Here is a 19,356-nt window from a genome sequence, read left to right as displayed (position 1 = left end):
GAAGTCAGATACCTTACATTCACAATTCCTATGTGCAGAACGAGAGAATGAGGAGGGTAGAGCAATCATTGTGCTCTTTAAATTACTATCGCATATTGCCAATCATATATTGTTTTATGACCAACTCAGTCAATGTTCAGTTTGCAGTGTAATTTTCATATCCTCCATTACAAATGCAGCACACTGTGGGTTCACTTTATTTTTACATCAGCACAGGTAATGACCTTTTTGACCATTACAGTTTGCCGAGTTCAGGGAAGATGAGCACATTACTTCAGATTTGGAATGAGGAGTATATTAAAAACTACTATGAGGTTCAACTAGGTCATCCTCCTTAATGCAACGGCTTTTTCAGACTACCTTTCTGTTAAACGCTGTGTGAAAGTGAAGAATTCAAGGCAGAGACATATACCCCGGTATCCGACAAGGCTTAAGCCTAGTCCCAGACTAAAATGCATGAGCTGTTTTAACTGAAAGCAACTTGCACTGATATATCTTAAAATATGACAGTGCCATGGTTTTGTCTCAAGATGCACACCAGTAATGTTTTTTTTCTAAAGCACATTTATAAAAACTACTTAAATGTCCTAATTGACCTAAGGCCTAATCCTGCCTTAATCTAAACCGTCTGTGAAATCAGGCCATATTGTTTAATTTGTAATTTTACCTTGATCACCTAAATCATAGTTTAGTTTTACAAGTTTAATGTGAGCTTCACTGAACTAAATAGACAATTAAGTACTTAGTCACAATTATTTGAATTTTATATAGCCACATTTTCACAACATTGACAGCCCTAGTGGAGGGAGAGAGAAGTGCAGTACAGACAGAGCTGCTACTTCTGCTAGCAGACGTACAGACAGATGGAGAAGTGTTTTAAAGCTGTGTGTGTGTTAGGGGTTGACTGAGTCACTCTACGGCCCATCCAGGAAATGAGCCCCGCTCTGCTGCACTGAAGCCTATCACCGCCTCTCTGTCTGTCTGTCTCTGTCTTGCACACTCATACACACACAGTGAATGAGAATGGGCCAGTGCTCCCCCTATGGTTTCTCTGCATTAAATGCCCTTTTTCTATTTTAGGAGGTAAAGAAAGACTCGAAAAAGGAGGTGAAGAAGGAGTCCAGTTTGGCCGGATCGAGATCAGACCTGTCCAATGGCAGCGCCAGCCCGAAATCAGAACCCATCCTCAGACCCGCTAAGAAAGGTAGCACATCTGATCTGAAAAGTAGACCAGTGCTTATTCAGCACAATACACCCACACAAACACACCCTCATGTCTCACAGGACAGGATTTGGGGGCTGGATAAAGTTTCTGTGAATCAAAGATTCAATTAAACAGATCTGGCTCAGATTTGCTTCTCGCAGATGAAAAGAGAGACAGTTAAATATATAAAAAAAGACTCATCCTTCTTAAATGTGCCAAGTCACCCATACGGGTCCAGAATCTGTCCATCAGACCGGTTGTGTGTGTGTGTGTGTGTGTGTGTGTGTGTGTGTGTGTGTGTGTGTGTGTGTGTGTGTGTGATTGGGCCTTTGAGAGAAAGTACAGTATTACTCTCCTCAGACCAGAAACCATTTACTCCTACCACTTCCTGTGTGTGCGTGTGAAGGTACACAATTATACATTATTAAATCACCTTTACACTGACACAATTACATAAACATCACATATAGTCTTAATTGGGCCACTGTGAATCCTCTGAGTGGTCAGAGATCAGTTTGGCCAAATTAGTTGAGTATGTTGCCAAATTAATTTAAAATAAAATGCATAATTAAAAAATATGGATGAAAATATAACCATCAAAATAGTACACTTTTTTATTATTTACTTAAATAAGTAAATAATTTGGGTCATAGAGATATATTTAAAAAATATATATCTACTGGATACTATTTAAATGTAATATCTGGTTTCTGAAACAAAGAAACATTCTGTTACGAGTCCTCAATGTACGTGTATCACCTGATTTTCAGACAACAGCACTAGTGTTGGTTCATGTGACTTGAATTTGTTTTTCAGATAGAGATGTTGGTTTCCAAAGAAAACGTGAACCAAAATACAGTATGTGTGTCTCATTGGTTTTCCCCAGAGTATTATTGAAATATTTCGGCATTCTCAGTATTGTATGGCATCAAGATATTGATATCGATAGGTCAGAGTTGGGATGCCCAGTTTCTCCATTCTGTAGAGAACTAAAACTTTGAGTATCTACGCTGATTCATGAGCTACATACAAGTCTGTATGTATAGTGGTCAGCACTGGAGTAAAATGTGTTGCTAATTGTCTAGCATAAATTAAGAGAAGAGCGACACCTAGTGCTAGAATGTGTAAGTGCTGCTCTGTTTTGTTATTTGTTGATGGATGGATGATAGATGGGTAGATAGGTGTGAGATAACTCACACATCATTTATCCATGTGCATTTCATGTAAACAGGTGAGGCAATCCGAAAAAGGCGCTGCAAAGCTACCTTTAGCTACACTCCGCAGAATGAAGATGAACTGGAACTGAAGATCGGAGATGTTATTGAGATTCTGGGAGAAGTGAGTAATGTACAAGACTGTAGTTTAAAACAAATACATGACCATCACATTATAATTATATTTCATGTCACAGATTGTTTCTACCAAATATGGAGTCTCTAATTCTTAAAGCTACCTTTGTGTGTGTTTTCTCGCTCAGGTGGAGGAGGGATGGTGGGAGGGATCTCTCAGCGGCAAAACTGGGATGTTCCCTTCTAACTTCACCAAGGAGCTGTTGGCCGAGGCTGAGGATCTGACCCCACAGGAAGACACGCGCAGCACACGAACCAGTCAGTCTCTACACCACATACTCTCTTGACCACATCTGAAAATGCTTCCTCATATTACCAAACCAATGTCTGTGAAAATTCCCAGGGATCCAGGTCATGATAGAAAAGAATGGAATATATTTTGGAGCATGTTTTTCTTCTTATTGAAGACATATTGGCTTATTGAAGTGACGATTTTCCAGCAAACAAGCAGATGATGAACTTGAAACATGATTCACACCATTAAGCAAGCGACTCCCACAGTGATTTGTGAGGCTTGTGATGTTACAGAGTGTAATGAGGTTAAGTGTGGGGAAATCTCCACCTCCGCCCAACAGCTGATGAAGTCACTTGGATAAGTGGTGAAACATTTGTAACACATGGAAGAAAAAAAATAAGTTTTACAAAATATCCTGCCACATCTAATCAATCATGTTACATGCATCTTAGCATTCACTTACTTCTCTGCTTTTAACCAATCACAAATAATTAAATAATTAAAAAAACAATTAAGATAAATCACTTACTAGAAGTTTATTTTATTTGTTTAGCTGCATGTCATGTGACCATAAGCCAGCATCAGAGAACTGTGGACATGCAAATGTGTTGTTTACTTATTGAACTATTCATTTAAAATCTCAGGGGTACTTAAACTAAACATTTTATTTTAAAGGGGTTCGGCTGGCAAAAAAAAGTTTAGGAATCCCTGGCCTGAATGAATGCGCAAATGTCGCTGTTTTAAGTTCACTGATTTCTTTGCATTTATTTGATAAAAAATACAATAAAACAGTAATATTAGTAATATTGTGAAACATAATTACAATTTAAATACATTTAAAAATATATATTGAAAAAAAAAATATATATATATTCCTGTGATGGGCTGAATTTTCAGAATCATTACTCCAGTCTTCAGTGTCATATGATCCTTCAGAAATCTTTATAATATACTGATTTGGTGCTCAAGAAATCTGTAAACAGTTATTTATCCTTATTGTGACATTTGATCACTTTAATGCATTCTTGCTAAATAAAAGTATTATTTTCTTTAAAAAAGACTTTTTAACAGTAGCGTATGTTTCTATAATGAAATTAAACTTTATAAATAAATTGTGTTCATTAACATTCGTTTTAGCTGTAATATTTACATATAATACCTATATCAGCGAAATGTCAGGATTCATTTACCAAAATTCACCTACTGAAATGCACAAGCGTGCACAGCACTATCAGCAAGGATTCCTGGACAGATCTACTCTAACAGTCCAGCTGTGAAGAATGCTGTATTCAAAGCTGCATGCAAATGCTTTCAGTCCTCCTTTGAAACGTGTTTGTGTATTTGCAGGTATAAAGGACAGCACCGGCTCAGAGAGTGATGGCGGTGACTCCAGTAGTTTACGGTCTGACACTGGCAGTGTGTCCTCCAGTTCTGAGATTCAGCCCAAGAAGGTTCGTGGGTTCGGCTTCGGGGACATTTTCAAAGACCAGCCGATCAGGCTCCGCCCACGATCCGTGGACATGGACAATGAGGTGGAGAAGGTGAGTTTGGAATATTGGTATCTCTGTGTTTTAATGAAGCAAAAGAAAAGTGGATGTGCGGCTCTCAGATTTTATGACTCTCTTCCTCAGTAATTACAGTCAGGCCGTCTCAATCTCGGTCCCCTGCGTTCACTCTGCCTTCGGCCCCACAGCCTCTTGTTCATTAAAACCTTCCTGCCTTCCTGTCCCACTGAGAGTGGCATGTATTCCTTTGCTCATTTCCTCATTTTCTCTACCCATCGTTGGCTCTCTTTATTAGTCTCACATTTAATTTATGCCTTTCATTTCTTTTTCTTTTTTTTTTTTGGGGGGGGGGGGGGGGGGGTTGTGTTATTGTGGAAACTGATTATTTTGTGTGTTTGTCTCTCTCTGGCAAGTTCTTGCTCAGAAGTGTGAGTCTGTGTAGTTAAGAAGTTAATAGTTATGTATGAAATAGCATACTATCATTCAATGCATAATATTTCTGCAGTACACAGTATGTACCATATTCATGTGAACTTTCTATATGCTTAGAGTACTATATATATATATATATATATATATATATGTGTGTGTGTATATATATATATATATATATATATATATATATATGTGTGTGTATATATATATATATATATATATATATATATATATATATATATATATATATATATATATATATATATACATACTGTGTATATATAATATATATATATATATATATATATATATATATATATATATATATTGTGTATATGTGTATATATATATATATATATATATATATATATATATATATATATATATATATATATATATATATATATATATATATATATATGTGTGTGTGTGTGTGTGTGTGTGTGTGTGTGTGTGTGTACCATATTTATTATCGTCCGATATTTATCCGATAATTAAATTTACCAATCTTTATAATATGCTGATTCAAAAGAAAGTTCAAAAGAACAGCATTTATTTGAAAAAAAAATATTTGTAACCGAAATGTCCTTAGTCACTTTTGATCACTTCATGCATCCTTGCTAATTAAAATAATTATTTTCTTTTTGAACAGTAGTGTGTATTGATTTAATACTATGCGCAATATATCGGTACCATATTGATTATTGCCCGGTATTAAATATTTAATTATGCATGATAATTTCCCATATTTTCACATTTACATTATTTTTGCAATTATCTAACACCCATTTAATGGTAATCTTTAACTAAATTCACTAGTAGCATTTCATTGTTTTTTTTTAATTGCTTCATAAATTAATTAATTAAAACTTTATTAAAAAAAAATTAATAAAATAATTATTTATTGGTTAACAACACTGTAATCTGCCCTCATTATTGTACCCATAAAGCAATGTGCTCAACTCGATCTTCTTTTTCCTGTGACAGAATTTTACACTGCCACACATTATTACACAAACTTAGATAAACAATACAAAATAATAATTTAATAATTTAAATTTAAAATAATAATAATTATTATTCTATAATTATAGTTAAAAATAATTTAACTGAATTAAACATGCAAAATGAGGTCATGTGATATATATATATATATATATATATATATATATATATATATATATATATATATATAAATATAAATATATATATATATATATATATATATATATATATATATATATATATAAATAATTTAACTGAATTAAACATGCAAAATGAGGTCATGTGATATATATATATATATATATATCACATGACCTCATTTTGCATGTTTAATTCAGTTAAATTATTTTTATATATATATATATATATATATATATATATATATATATATATATTTATATTTATATTTATATTTATATTTATATTTATATTTATTGTGTGTGTGTGTGTGAGATGGGCCGGTATTCTCTGTCACTAAGAAAGGAAGTTATTGTCAAAGAAGTATTTATGGGACGTCTTCCGCACTTTGTGTCTCTCAGAGTCAGACTCACTTTGTTTAGTCCTAAAGAAAAGGAAATCTCTTCAGATCTATTATTATTCATTCCAGTGCTTAACTCTTCCACCTGTTACATACAGAGACAATTTTCTTCTTTGCAAGGCAAGTGATTATTGCAATATGGAAATGCAGTGTCGTTTATAAGCTGAAGGTTTACCCACATACAAATTTACCACACCCTGACACGGCTCTCTTTCCATGTCCTCCCCTCTCCTCCTCTCTTCCTCTCTCTCTCTGAGTGGTTTCCTGACTGAAGGGCTGTTGTAAAGCAGAAGTAGGGCTTGTAAGACTGTAAGAGACTTTCATGACTCAGGGGGGAGTGAACCGTGGTTAGACTGAAAGCTTGTTGTAGGTTCCTGTTGCAGGCAGGACTTGCGCGCACAGTCCTACGTATGCACGCCGGATATTTCTGAAGGATTGTTTTTGTCATTTTGAGCAAAGACGAAGGTAAATAAGATATATTTTTCTCTGCATCTCTTTCTTAATCTGTCCGTCTTTCTACAGTATGTTAACGATGCTAAAACTGTGGCTTCCTCGCTAGAAGTGAGCTGTTAAATACGACCGCCGAGATGTGTTTCGTTTCATGTGGCGTGATTTGGGCTTCAAGACAGGGCATTATGGGTGTTCCGGGGTGGAAGTCAACGTAGGGTCTTCACAGAGATGACATGTGGCCTTTGAGAAGAGCAGTGCAGCCAGATGTTGTAATGATGTTCTTATGTCGTTTAAACATTTGGGTGCCACATGGCGCTTGTTAGTCCGACTCCATCATGACTGCTCTAAATGAGAGGAAAAGGAAGAGAGGGAGAAGGAGGAAGAGTGGGTAGGTTTTTTTTTTTTTTCTGAGTGAACAGCGAATGTGTGTGTTAAGGCCACATTGGGAGTGCAGGATGTTAAAGAGCTTGTTGTATGTCAGGTTGGATTGATTCCCTGCCATGTTTGTGGAAGGATTGTGGCTTCCCTGTGGGAAAGAGGCCAGATAAACAGAGTCAACTGGACAGTATGCTATTCACACACGTATGTTTGAATTCACTGGGCCCCTGACAACTTCCTTATGGCCTCCCAACTGCACAATAGCTTTTGATTAATTCTGCAGATTGTTCTTTGTTATCAAAAAATGCAGATTTTTTTTTTGTGAGACTGTTTGGTCTTTGACTCGGTTGATTGACTTGGAGTCAATGTTTCTAGTTGCCCTCATTGACTGCCATGCATACTCAACAGCATTATTGTTTTTAATATGAATTAATATTGATATTAAATTACTTTAACATGTATTAACTTTAACATAAATGTATAAATATGTCTAATATACTACATAAATCTATATTTATATATTTTTAAACTAATTATTCAGCAAGGACACGTCCAATTGATCAAAAGGGACAGTACAGACATTTATAATGTTGCCAAAATATTTCTATTTCAAATAAACGCTGTTCTTTTGAACTTTCTAATCATCCTGATAAAAGTATCACAGTTTCCACAAAAATATTAACCAATACAGCTATTTTCAACATTGATGATAATAAGAAATGTTTCTTGAGCACCAAATCAGCATTAGAATGATTTCTGAAGGATCATGTGACACTGAAGACTGGAGTTATAATGCTGAAAAATGGCTACTTTGTCATGACAGTAATAAATGCATTTTAAAATATATTTAAATAGAAAACAGTTATTTTAAATTGTAATATTTCACAATATTACCTTTTTAACTGGTAATAAATGTTTTATCTTATTTTTATCTTACCGACCCTAAACTTTTGAATGGCATGTTCGAAGTAGTATTTAATATAAGTATTTGATTCTCCTCAGCCTCCGATGGTGAAGAAAGTCGCTCCAGCGGTTGCCCAGGAAACCATGAAGGCGGAGCCTGAAAATAAGGCCAAAGGTAACAGGATTAGATCATACCTGTTCTTTGGATTATTTCAATGCCTAGATTGTCCATATACTCAATTTGTATGCAAAAACGACATAATTGTTTCTTGATGTGACTTGTGGCTGTGAAAATTTTAATTACAGCAAAGGAGTTTTGCAAAGTAATTTTCCCGTATGAAGCTCAGAACGAAGATGAGCTCTCAATCAAAGAAGGAGATATTGTTGCGATTGTCAATAAGGTGAGTATGGTGATTGAACACAAAATTGTTCTAAAACCAATAAAATGAGCTTCTAATGAGATATATATATAATAGTTATTCATTTTAATGAACACGCCCACTGTGAAATCTCATTGGTTCAAAATTCCTCTCCAGATAACTATACAGTTTATGTTCAGATTGACATTTCTGCTTTCGTTGTGGTTGACAAATTGTTACTGACATCATGTCAGGCTTGATTGGAACACAGATAGACTGTTGAAATGTGTGCTTTCCTTGTTTGTTGTTGTGTGTAGGATTGTGCAGACGCTGGTTGGTGGGTTGGAGAGCTGAATGGCAAACAGGGAGTGTTTCCAGACAACTTTGTGAAGTTATTCATTCCTGAGGTAGAAAAAGAGGTGAGATCTTATTTTTGTCTCTCTTTGACACACTTTAGCCATTTTCAACGGGGAGCTCCTGTCCTGTATGTCAACGGGCCTCAGTCTCTGTGCGAAAGGAGAGCTGTGGTGGAATAAACACACACACACACACACACACACACACACACACACACACACACACACACACACACACACACACACACACACACTGCCCTCTGCCCTGTATTTTTGCCTCCCTCCTTACCCTTTGCCTGATTGAGCAGCATGTCCTTTGATGTTTGCTGTGTGGCCTGAAGGGATTGTGTTTTTAATAGGACAAATGTGTATGTTTAATGTTTGTGTTTTAGTGTGAGTTTTAAAAGGGCGATCAGTGTGTTAATGAGTGCACATGTGTGTTTTAATAGGTGTACTGTGTGTTTTAACTGTGTGTGTGCTTACAGAGACCTAAGAAACCACCTCCTCCTGCAGCACCAACCACTAAACAGGTCACAGGTAACAAACTCCTTTCCTTTTCTTTCTGAATTTTTTTTCTGCAGATGTAAAAATATGTAGTATACAGGCAGAGTGCTCTACATGGGGTACTGTATCCCACTATGCATTACTCTCGACTTAACCCTTTTCCATTTCTTGTGTAACAAATGTAAGCAAGAAGGATTCAAAAATAATTTATTTCTGTCACTAAATTAAACATGCAACGTGGTCCTATGAAGTCATGAAAACAATGTATCAGTTTAAAATGGATTTAAAAAAATTCATTATATTATATTATATTATATTATATTATATTATATTATATTATATTATATTATATTATATTATATTATATTATTCTGGCTCTTCCTTGTGGCTTACAAATCTTTCAGCTGTCTGTTTAATGATCATTGGAATCTTTCATTATGATCTATCATAATGATCTTCTCTGTCATAATAGTGTTCATGGATATACAGTATGTATATACATTATGTACAGTATATATACCAGCTTACTCAGAAATCACTTAAAATATAAATAGGCAAGAGTTCCTTATAGCTTCTCTTCAGAGGTTTTGAAACTCGGCCCACGTAATCTTTGTATTAACGTACCATGAAATCGGAGGGAGAAACAAAGGCTACGTCTAGAGGGAACACAGAAATTATGCAGTAGTTATATTTCCAACACTAGTATATGGAATAGTGATAGACAGATATTTGACCATTTTTGCATTATCAACCAATTTAGGCAAGGCAAGTTTATTTATATAGCACATTTCATACCCTATGGCAATTCAAAGTGCTTTACAGATAGGAATTAAAATAATCACAAAATAAAAGCAAGGAAAATTAAAACAGTTATAAAAGAAATTAAAATAGATATATGATACAGTTATAAAATCAATTAAAAGAGTTAAAAGATGATACATAGATAAACTTCTGATCTGGCAAAACACCAGTGTATCATATTTTTCACAACTCCCAGTTTTACTGTGATTATCTATTATCTATCCAATTATCTATTGGATGTCTCCGATGGACCCGATTTTTCCCTAAAATCGGACAGGAGGAGCTCTAGGACTGACTCACGGGGTAACCTCAGGTTCACTGCCCCATCAGTCCGCACCCCAAAAACCCATTTGTTCGGAAGCTCTAATGGAATCAATCCAGTCCGCACCCCACTGAACCTCGGGTTTAATCACGTCAAACTCACCACACCAACACAGACCCAGGCCATCAGCATGGTTTCATCTCTCAAGTTCCCCAATTAAGTGGTGCCCACTCTTACCCAGTTCTCAGTCCCATTTGAGTTCAGTTTAGAATCAAAAGGAAGAATACAGTGCAGTCAGTCGGACGTATAGTGGATACAGTTATAAAAATAATTAAAATAAAGAAACTGGCAAAACACTGGTGTATCATATTTTGTACAGCTGCTTGTTATACTGCTAATACGCCTCTTGAGGCCAGGGGAGTGAGGTTTACATGCCTAGCTCTTACTGGCCTACGTCCTGAGTAAAATAGTTATATAATCATAATAACATATAATATAACATAATATAATAGATAGTATTTTAAAACCTGTTTTAAACTGTTGCATGCTACATTGTTTAAGACTTCACATGACCACGTTATTTTTGTGACAGAAATAAATGACTAAATCTGACATTTGTCTCACTGGAAATGGAAGGTCAAGTCAAGACTACTGCATTGTGGGATAACTGTATACCACAATGCAATACTCTTGACTTTACCCTTTTGCTTTTATGTGCTTTTTGCTTCAGTGACAGCAGCACTCAAGCTGCATGAACTCCACAGGTTTGTGTAAAACCTGATGATCATATTCTCCTTCATGATTTGAGAATGATCCAAAGAACATCTTCTGCTTCAATAGAAGCAAGAACATCTGACTGTCTGTACAAAGAGTCACATGATCAGTGTCACAAATATGTTTATATGATTTGTGACTTAGAAATAGTGCAGAGTCTCATGTATTTCTTCATTTTACTTTGTAACATTTCTTTGTTTCATTTTTTTTTTATTTCCATGTTTAAATTGGATTTCGAATCCTAGATGTTCAATTTGTGCATGTTTCCAGTGAGTCGGCTTTTGAACCCTCATATTGTGTGTATTGATCCCCAGACAAAAAGACAGAGGCAAGAAAGGTTCCACCAGAACGGCCCGAATCCCTCCCACAGAGAGCTGAGGAAAAAGGTTGGTAGCGTCTTTCAGAGTTGTTTTAATTTTAGAACTTTCACTGCGAAACTTGCCTTCCTCTAAAAGGTTTAGATTGACATAGTGCTTGTGTTTTCAAAGACTTCTTGCTTCTCTGAAGTAAACATAAGTTGAAATAACATTTTCTATCTCTGCTTTGACAATCCCTCTTTTAGTTTCTTGTAAACATCCTTGTATGACATTTTATACCCTTTGGTAATGATGATATCAGTGATGATGATGGTTATTACATATAGGTGAAGAGTCGAAGTTGGGTGAGATTCCAAAGCCGTCCCTCCCAGTTGTCCTCCCAAAGAAGCCTCTTCCTCCGAAGAACAACAACATGTCGAATCGACCGTCATCCCTGCCACCCAAACGCCCAGACAGACCTGAGAGACCAGCTGTACCCAATATACCGTCAGTCTCACACGTGTACTAGCATCACCAACACATAAATGATCACATTCATCATGCCCTAATGCATCATTAGGGTTGGAATCATTTGAATTTTAACAATTACTATTCCGATTCGTATTGATTCCTAATTTTGATTCCAATGCATTTGTTCTAAGTGTTATTGCAAAACATTTCATTGTAGCTGAATACCATGAACAAAAATCGACAGGATAGAGAACACTTACACAGAGTACCAGATGATATTCTTAATTTTTACACTAAGAAAACTATTTATTTGGCACAAAGATGGAATTCAATTAGTGTCACAATTAAACATTAACGGATAACATTTTAACAGATGAATTTACACTAAATAATACAATTAAAAATACCTTAAATAAATTAAAAATTACTTCCATGTAGTGATTCCAATAAATCAGTGAGTCATTTCATTTTAGAATGGATTCATTTTATTTAAAACCATCCAAACTACTTCTGTTCAGTGATTCCAATGAATCAGTAACTCATTTCATTTTTCAATGGATTGATTTATAACCATTTAAATGACTTCTGATTGTGAATCAGTGAGTCATTTTTGTTTTTGAATATATTCATTTAGAAATATCCAAATGAACCAGTTCACTAGAATGAATCAGACTTCCAATGATACATACTGTATTAGAAATTCATCTCTTATCACATTATTACTCCATTTTGTTGTCATTTCCAAGAACATTTGTGCTATTTTTGTGTTTTTACTAAAGCTCATTCTGGTTTAAATATCTTTTGTACAGTAGTGACAGTCCGAAGACTGACGGTGTGGCAGCTGACCGAGGCTCTGCAGACAAATCCCTAGATATCGGTGAGTCCCTGTTCAGAGATGCCATTCAATCCAGAATAACTCATGACTAATAAGACTTATAATAATCTATATCTAATAAGATTAAAACAGCTCTCTGCCCAACTCACTTCATTCGTTTCTGGAGATGATGGTCTGCCGTTTTTTTTCCTGTGTTCGTGATGCATATGCACGTGATATATATGTGGTCCTGTGTGTTTATCTTTGTATTCGTGTGACTCTCGGCTGAAGATGTAGAAGACTTCGACTCCATCGTCTTATCCACAGAGAAGCTGAACCACCCGACCGCATCACGGCCCCGTGTGATGGACCGGCGGCCACGATCGCAAATCTTCACGTCTGTGAGTCCACGGATTTTATTTGTGCCTTTCCGTAATTATGTTTGTGTGTTTTTGTTATGTTTATTTTTTTATTTTTTTATATATACCCAGTGGGCACCGGAAGTCAATGTAACATCAGAAAGACGAAGGACAATGTTGTACTGACGTAAAATTTTGGATGAAAATGAAAATTGGGTTGACGTCAAAATCCAACATTGTTTTGTTTGTCAGCCTCCAACATTGGACCACCGTTGACTTTTGGTTGCTTAAAACCATAACTTATAACCAACAAAATATCAAAGTGTAATGATGTTATAATTTAACATTGTGTCAACATTAGCACTATGACTCTCATGAACCTCATGACTAAATGTTAGTGTTGGATGTCAATTTGATGTAGGCATTAGATGTTTGGAAAACATTGAATTTTTTTTAAGTAATACCACAACTTAAAGGTGGTATCAGCGATTTCAGGCCCAAACATAAATGTTCACATTCATCTAATCTTACCTAACGATCCGCTAGCTGCCCGCCCCATAAGCATGCCGTCAAAAAAACTCGTCTCTGTAGGCAGCCTAGACTTTGAGATCTGCACACAAAAACAGTTGTTTTCACCCGTTTTAGCCAAACACTCAAAACCCAAACAAATAGTGTTCCAACCAATCACTGACAGGGGCGGGTGTTGTGAGGTTTTCGCGTGCAGCCGTCATAGGCAGCCGTGCACGAGCGCAAAACCTCACAACACCCGCCCCTGTCGATGATTGGTTGGAACACTATTTATTTTGGTTTTGAGTGATGTTGATACCAACTGTTTTTGTGTGCAGATCTCAGAGCCTAGGCTACCTAGAGAGACGCACGCTTATGGGGCGGGCAGCTAGCGGATCGTTAGGAAATATTAAATGAATGTGATCATTTATGTTTGGGCCTGAAATCGCTGATACCACCTTTAAAATCAACAAAATATCAATTCAACTGTTGTCAGTATTCTACAGTACATCAAAATGACATGGGCATTGGACATTGAATTTTGTTATGGTTTTAGTTTCTGTTAACTATAATAACTCTGCCACACATGCTTTTTTGTTGTATTTTTTTCTAATCAGAGTGTCAGGTCAATTTCATTTGGGGGGTTTTCACGCCTATCAGATGCAATCAACTGACAAAATGTCATAGATTTGTGACTTTTACAAGTGTTCAGTGTTAATCCGTCAGATATGATTGTGTCATTTGCTATGTGTGAACATCACATGGGCTTACCCCGCTCTGCCTGTCTATGGGTTATCTGGTCATGATCACTTAAATATCTCTCTACTTCCTAGTCCTCTCTCTCTAGTCCTGACCTCCTGGACCTCCCATCTCCAGAGGAGGAGAGGAGAGACAAGGAGATGGGAAAGGAAGAGCAGGACTCATTCACTCCCAAAACTTTTGACAACTCCAAGAAGATGCCCAAGGCAGTGCCAGTCATAACAGTAAGCCCCCCCTCCCCTCCCCTCCCAGTCATCCTTACACCCACCTCTCCTTTTGCATGCACATCCCTGTTCTACCACAAGGGAGCACCCTTGTCAAGCATTTTTATGTACAGACACAAAAAGTATTACTTTTGGATACTTGAGTCACACTTTTAAATGATTTCTTTAAAAATTCTTACATTTGAAGTGTGTCTTAGAGGGATAGTTCCCCCCAAAATGAAAAATCTGTCATTATTTACTCACTCTCATAATGTTCCAAACTTGTAAGACTTACTTTCTTCTGTGAAAAAAAGAAGAGGATATTTAGGAAAATGCCTGGTTTTTTTTTTTGTCCATTGGATGAAAGTCAGTGGGGTCCAATTCAATTCCAATTGCATCACCCTGGTTCGACAAAAAACATTTGGCATTTGGATTATTGCAGAAAATAAGCTTTGGGACCAACAAAAGTTTATGATTCTTTCACATTTTGTTCATCACGATAATAATCTTCAATCTTTGAAGATCTTAAATGATAATCTAATCTTGGAATCTTAAATACAAAATGTAAGCTATAAACAAACTACACCCTGGTCACATGACCACCAATATTAAGCTTCCAACAACACTTTCGGTCTTTATACAAAAAAAGTTTGTTAAAATAGTTTGCAAGAGAACAATTATGAACACAGTCTGTCTGTAAAAGCAGATTATAGAGAGGAGATGAGTTTACCTTTTCGGTGTGATGATGTTTAATGTCCCCAGTAACTTCTGCAGTCCCATTTAGACACCTGCCTTTTTCAAGACAAGTCAAAGCTTAGAAGAAATCATAAGGGGCTGTTATTGATCCATTTTATGTTATAGAATAAAGCATGAAAATATCCTGAGCTTGTGTTCACCATAGGCCTTATTTCAAGCATTTAAGCAAAAAACCCACTGTATGATGGAGCCGGAAGTGCTTAAATGCTAACTTGTTTTTAGGTTTTCACCTCCAAAAATATGTCAGTCCTGCAGCACTTCATTTGTTGTTTTGGACCCCATTGACTTTCATTGCATGGATAAAAACTGTTCTTAAAAATATCTTCACAGATGAAAAATAGTCATGCAGGTTTGGAATGACATGAGGGTGAGTAAATAATGATAGAATTTAAATTTTGGGGTAAACTATCCCTTCAAGTGTCCAAATACTTTAAGGTGCCACTCACACACACACACACACACAAAGAGAGACTGAGGCCCGAAATGGAAGACAAACGTCCAAGAGTGATTGTTTGATAAGCTATTTTTCTGATATCTCATGGGGGTTTTCCACAGGCTCCTGAGAAATCGTCTTTACCCCCTAAACCAAGCGCCCCTCCATCCTCTTCTGGGTCCAGTGGGTCTTCTCTCCATCAGGGCGCCGCTGGTTTGCGGCCCCATTCCCCTTCCGTTGATCTGAGAGGGAAGAATGAACAGGGTTCCACGCTGGAGGAGCTCAAAGCACAATTACGAGACCTGAAAGGAACCGTGGAGCTCATGAAGAGCCAGCACAAGTATGAACCAACGGGATGGGGATCAGGGGTGTCAAGTCCTGCTCTTGGCGGGCCACTGTCCTGTAGAGTTAAGCCCCAACCCCAATCAAACAAAGTCTGACTAGGCAATCTAGAAACTTTCAGGGAGGCAAGTTGGAGCTAAACTTTGCAGGACAGTGGCCCTCCAGGACCCTGGTTTGATGGAAGACAGATGGAGTGAAGTAGTGAAAGAGGGGAAGTATAAAGAGAAGGAAATTATTAATCAATGTATGGAAGTATGGAAGGAAATGTTTGAGATGAGATGTGGGATGAATGAGTTGATTGACTGATGTCTTTTTAGAAGGATGTGAAATGTGTGTAATTCCCAAACTTGTTTTATCAGACAAGAAATAAAGCAGTTGGTGAGTGAACTGGATGAGGAGAAGAGGATTCGTATTTCACTGCAGGTGAGGGGATATTAGATCAGTCACTAACCAGGTGCAACACAATAAAGCAATATTAACCAGCCTAACATACACTGCCCGGCCAAAAAAAAGTATTGCAGTGATTATTGTTATGTTTCTACAGTAGCATGTTAAATGTTTGGCAACAGTTCTTCTAACTCTGAGTAGATCATTTCTTAAACAACCATGTAGAAAGATACATCATGGCCATATTCCAGGATGGCAATGTCAAGATTCATCAGGCTCAAATTGTGAAAGAATGGCTGGGAGGGAGCATGACGAATCATTTTCACACATGAATTGGCACCTCTAAGTCCAGACCTTAAATTCATTGAAAGTCTTTGTGATGTGCTGGAGTAGACTTTACAGAGTGCTTAACATTTTCAATACAAGATCTGTGAAACCAGGGGGAAATTATCTTAAATCTTAATATGTGAAGTGTTGTTTATATTTCCTATGGCTCTGTTTAACTGACTCCTCTTTGTTTTATGCTTTGTTTTAGATGGAAGTGGAGCAGATTAAGAAATCCCTGTCCAAATGAACTCAAGCATGCTGGATGTATCAGATGAAGGATCTGGCTGAGGTTCCACACCACAGCCCGAGTAGATTGTGCCAAAAAAAAGAAGAACAATGTATCAGAACAATTGCATAAAGAAAACAACTGTTTACCCCCCCAAATCACTTGTACTCTTTCAGCTTTCGTTGTTTTAAGAAGCTTATTTTGCGTGTTATGCTCAGACTGGGCGCTGACTCACAGACCGGTTGCCCGGGTGTGGCCTTACGGTGGGTCATGTGATTAAAGGGTGCCGATGACCCACACCTGGAGACGGGTGATAGCGGTTGCCATGGGGATTAGCTGGTCTCCTGCACAACTGTGACACAGTTACCCCATCACCCTCTCTAGTACTGCCTCTGAACGCTAGTCAAAGAACACATCAAATGAAGGAGAAAGCAGTGTGTTTTACTTAAATACTCTTCACCTTAAGTTCTTTTCTTTTGACTTGGAGGCCTTCTGTTATTTTCTTTATATGCAAAGATGCGTTTGATTTCACACCCCTTGCAGTTTCCACATGCAGCAAACCCACATTGAGGCCTTGTTTATTTGGAGCGTAGTCTTTCCTATTTCTTTTACGTTGGTGATGACAATGAGAAAACTCACGTTTTGTTTTCTTGACTCGGTTGTTTTCTTTGAAATCTTCTATATATACTTTTATATTTTAATGTACTAAATACAATAATGTGTGCAGATTTTATTAAAAAAAGATACTTCAAAAAAGTGATTTTCTGGTTCTTTGTTTATTATATTTGCTTATGTCCTCTAGGTGGTGCACCAGGGTCAAGTAGCCTATGTAAATCTTATTGCCTGGGTTTATACAAAAATTATTCAAAATTTATATAAACAAATTATTACAAAAATTCCAAATCATATAGACAGTGACTTGGACATGTTTTAAAGGGGTCATGAACTGAGAATTCAACAATGTGAATGTCTCAGAAGTGCAATATTTGTTTGTATTCGGTGCATTTCACTGTGGATTATTTGGTAGTCGCAATTTCAACGCAGGCTTTGCAAACAGATTTTTACGATATGGATCTGCCAGCAACGCCACAAACATGTAAGCAACCATGTTTATTCTAATGCCTGTGATCAGTGATTTCTGATGTGTAATTATTCAAGTTCAGATAGATTATCTTTCTCTTAAAATCGTTCAATACTGTTTATGCATCAGCAAATCAAGCTAGTGACTAAGCGATCAACTTCACATCGTTTCTCTTAGTAGGATGAAAATAATCTTATTTAAACTGTGATTAAATTATATACAGAAAGCAATCAAAGAACGCTCCCTTTTCTAATCGCCCAAGCTGTCAATCATACAGCACGAGTTTATCTGGACACTTGCCAAAACTCGTTATGAAATTAATGATGCTGTTACACTGCACAACGAATCTCTTACTGTATTTACATCGTGTTTGCATTGTTATTTGGTGAAAGCATTTGTGAGAGTGCAGAAATTGCATTGCAATGATGAGATCACTTCATTCATGCGATCAACAGACTGTCTTTCATCTGCTCAATGCTCATCACTGCAACCTTTCATGTGTTGGAAATAAATCTAAATATAATGCTATAATCATTACTTTACACCTTTTTCTCATCATCTTGGTCATCTGTATTAACCCACCAAAGAATATAATTCAGTAGAAAATATAATTACCAGAAAGTTCATTTCCCTTTCCAGAATAAGTCAGAAGCCTCCATCCAAGCATCAAACAGCTGATCTGTGATCAGATTTTAAATTCTTGTACGTCTTTTTGGATAGGGGTCACTGTCATGTATATGTGAGATGTTTTATGAGATGAAGGTTATTTTAAGTTCAGCTGGGTAAGATCACACACATCAAGCGGCTCAGATACAAACAAACCCTCAGAAGCGCTCACCGTCTGCAGCTATATGGACCCCTCTCTCAAACACATTTAAGACATTCACTGATATCATTCCATAGGCATCCGCTGCTCTTTATGGTATTTGATCTGGTAATTGAGGATCAGGTCTCCTGGTTGCTGGCCACTGAGGCCTGCAGATAACTGTGTCTCTAAGGACGGTCAATCACTAATGATGCACAAAACCAGGAGATGTGAGCACACCTCAGAAATGTTTTAGAATCCAGTATGTAAATTATGTTGTTTGAGTCAATCATTTGAAAAAAAAATATATATTGCATTTGATTATGCATTATATTTCTTTAATACTTCTAATTTATTTGATAATGCAGATGTATGAAAGATAAAATATCAGTACATTTGCAGGTGGAATAATTGAAAACATGCAGATTTTATTCATAAACAAAACATACATCATTCTGAACCCTCTCATCACACCTTTTGTCTACAAGAGTAAAGTTTGTATGAATGAGGAACTGCTAGTAGTTCGGCATTT

At 36.6% G+C, this 19,356-nt stretch overlaps 1 protein-coding gene across 3 annotated transcripts in view; it reads left to right on the top strand.

Moving 5' to 3' along the window:
- sh3kbp1 (SH3-domain kinase binding protein 1) overlaps nt 1-18,541 on the top strand; it is a 44,726-nt gene extending 26,185 nt beyond the window's left edge. Inside the window, exons 3-19 of one of the 3 annotated variants that reach the window (XM_079862956.1) lie at nt 1,081-1,204; nt 2,021-2,062; nt 2,436-2,542; nt 2,682-2,811; nt 4,136-4,329; nt 8,102-8,177; nt 8,309-8,403; nt 8,679-8,780; nt 9,203-9,254; nt 11,373-11,444; nt 11,702-11,861; nt 12,635-12,702; nt 12,931-13,040; nt 14,339-14,488; nt 15,779-15,996; nt 16,358-16,421; nt 16,921-18,541. In XM_079862956.1, the coding sequence (XP_079719082.1) occupies nt 1,081-1,204; nt 2,021-2,062; nt 2,436-2,542; nt 2,682-2,811; nt 4,136-4,329; nt 8,102-8,177; nt 8,309-8,403; nt 8,679-8,780; nt 9,203-9,254; nt 11,373-11,444; nt 11,702-11,861; nt 12,635-12,702; nt 12,931-13,040; nt 14,339-14,488; nt 15,779-15,996; nt 16,358-16,421; nt 16,921-16,959 (1,803 nt within the window). In that variant the 3' untranslated portion in view covers nt 16,960-18,541. The remainder of the gene's footprint in view (nt 1-1,080; nt 1,205-2,020; nt 2,063-2,435; nt 2,543-2,681; nt 2,812-4,135; nt 4,330-8,101; nt 8,178-8,308; nt 8,404-8,678; nt 8,781-9,202; nt 9,255-11,372; nt 11,445-11,701; nt 11,862-12,634; nt 12,703-12,930; nt 13,041-14,338; nt 14,489-15,778; nt 15,997-16,357; nt 16,422-16,920) is intronic. The other 2 variants (XM_079862957.1, XM_079862958.1) reach the window with 2 other exon arrangements.
- The last annotated feature ends 815 nt before the right edge of the window (nt 18,542-19,356 follow it).

Source organism: Squalius cephalus (assembly GCF_949319135.1).
Source record: "Squalius cephalus genome assembly, chromosome: 25".
NCBI lineage: Eukaryota > Metazoa > Chordata > Actinopteri > Cypriniformes > Leuciscidae > Squalius > Squalius cephalus.
Note: the sequence above shows the minus strand (reverse complement) of the source record. Positions and strands in the feature narration are given on the sequence as shown.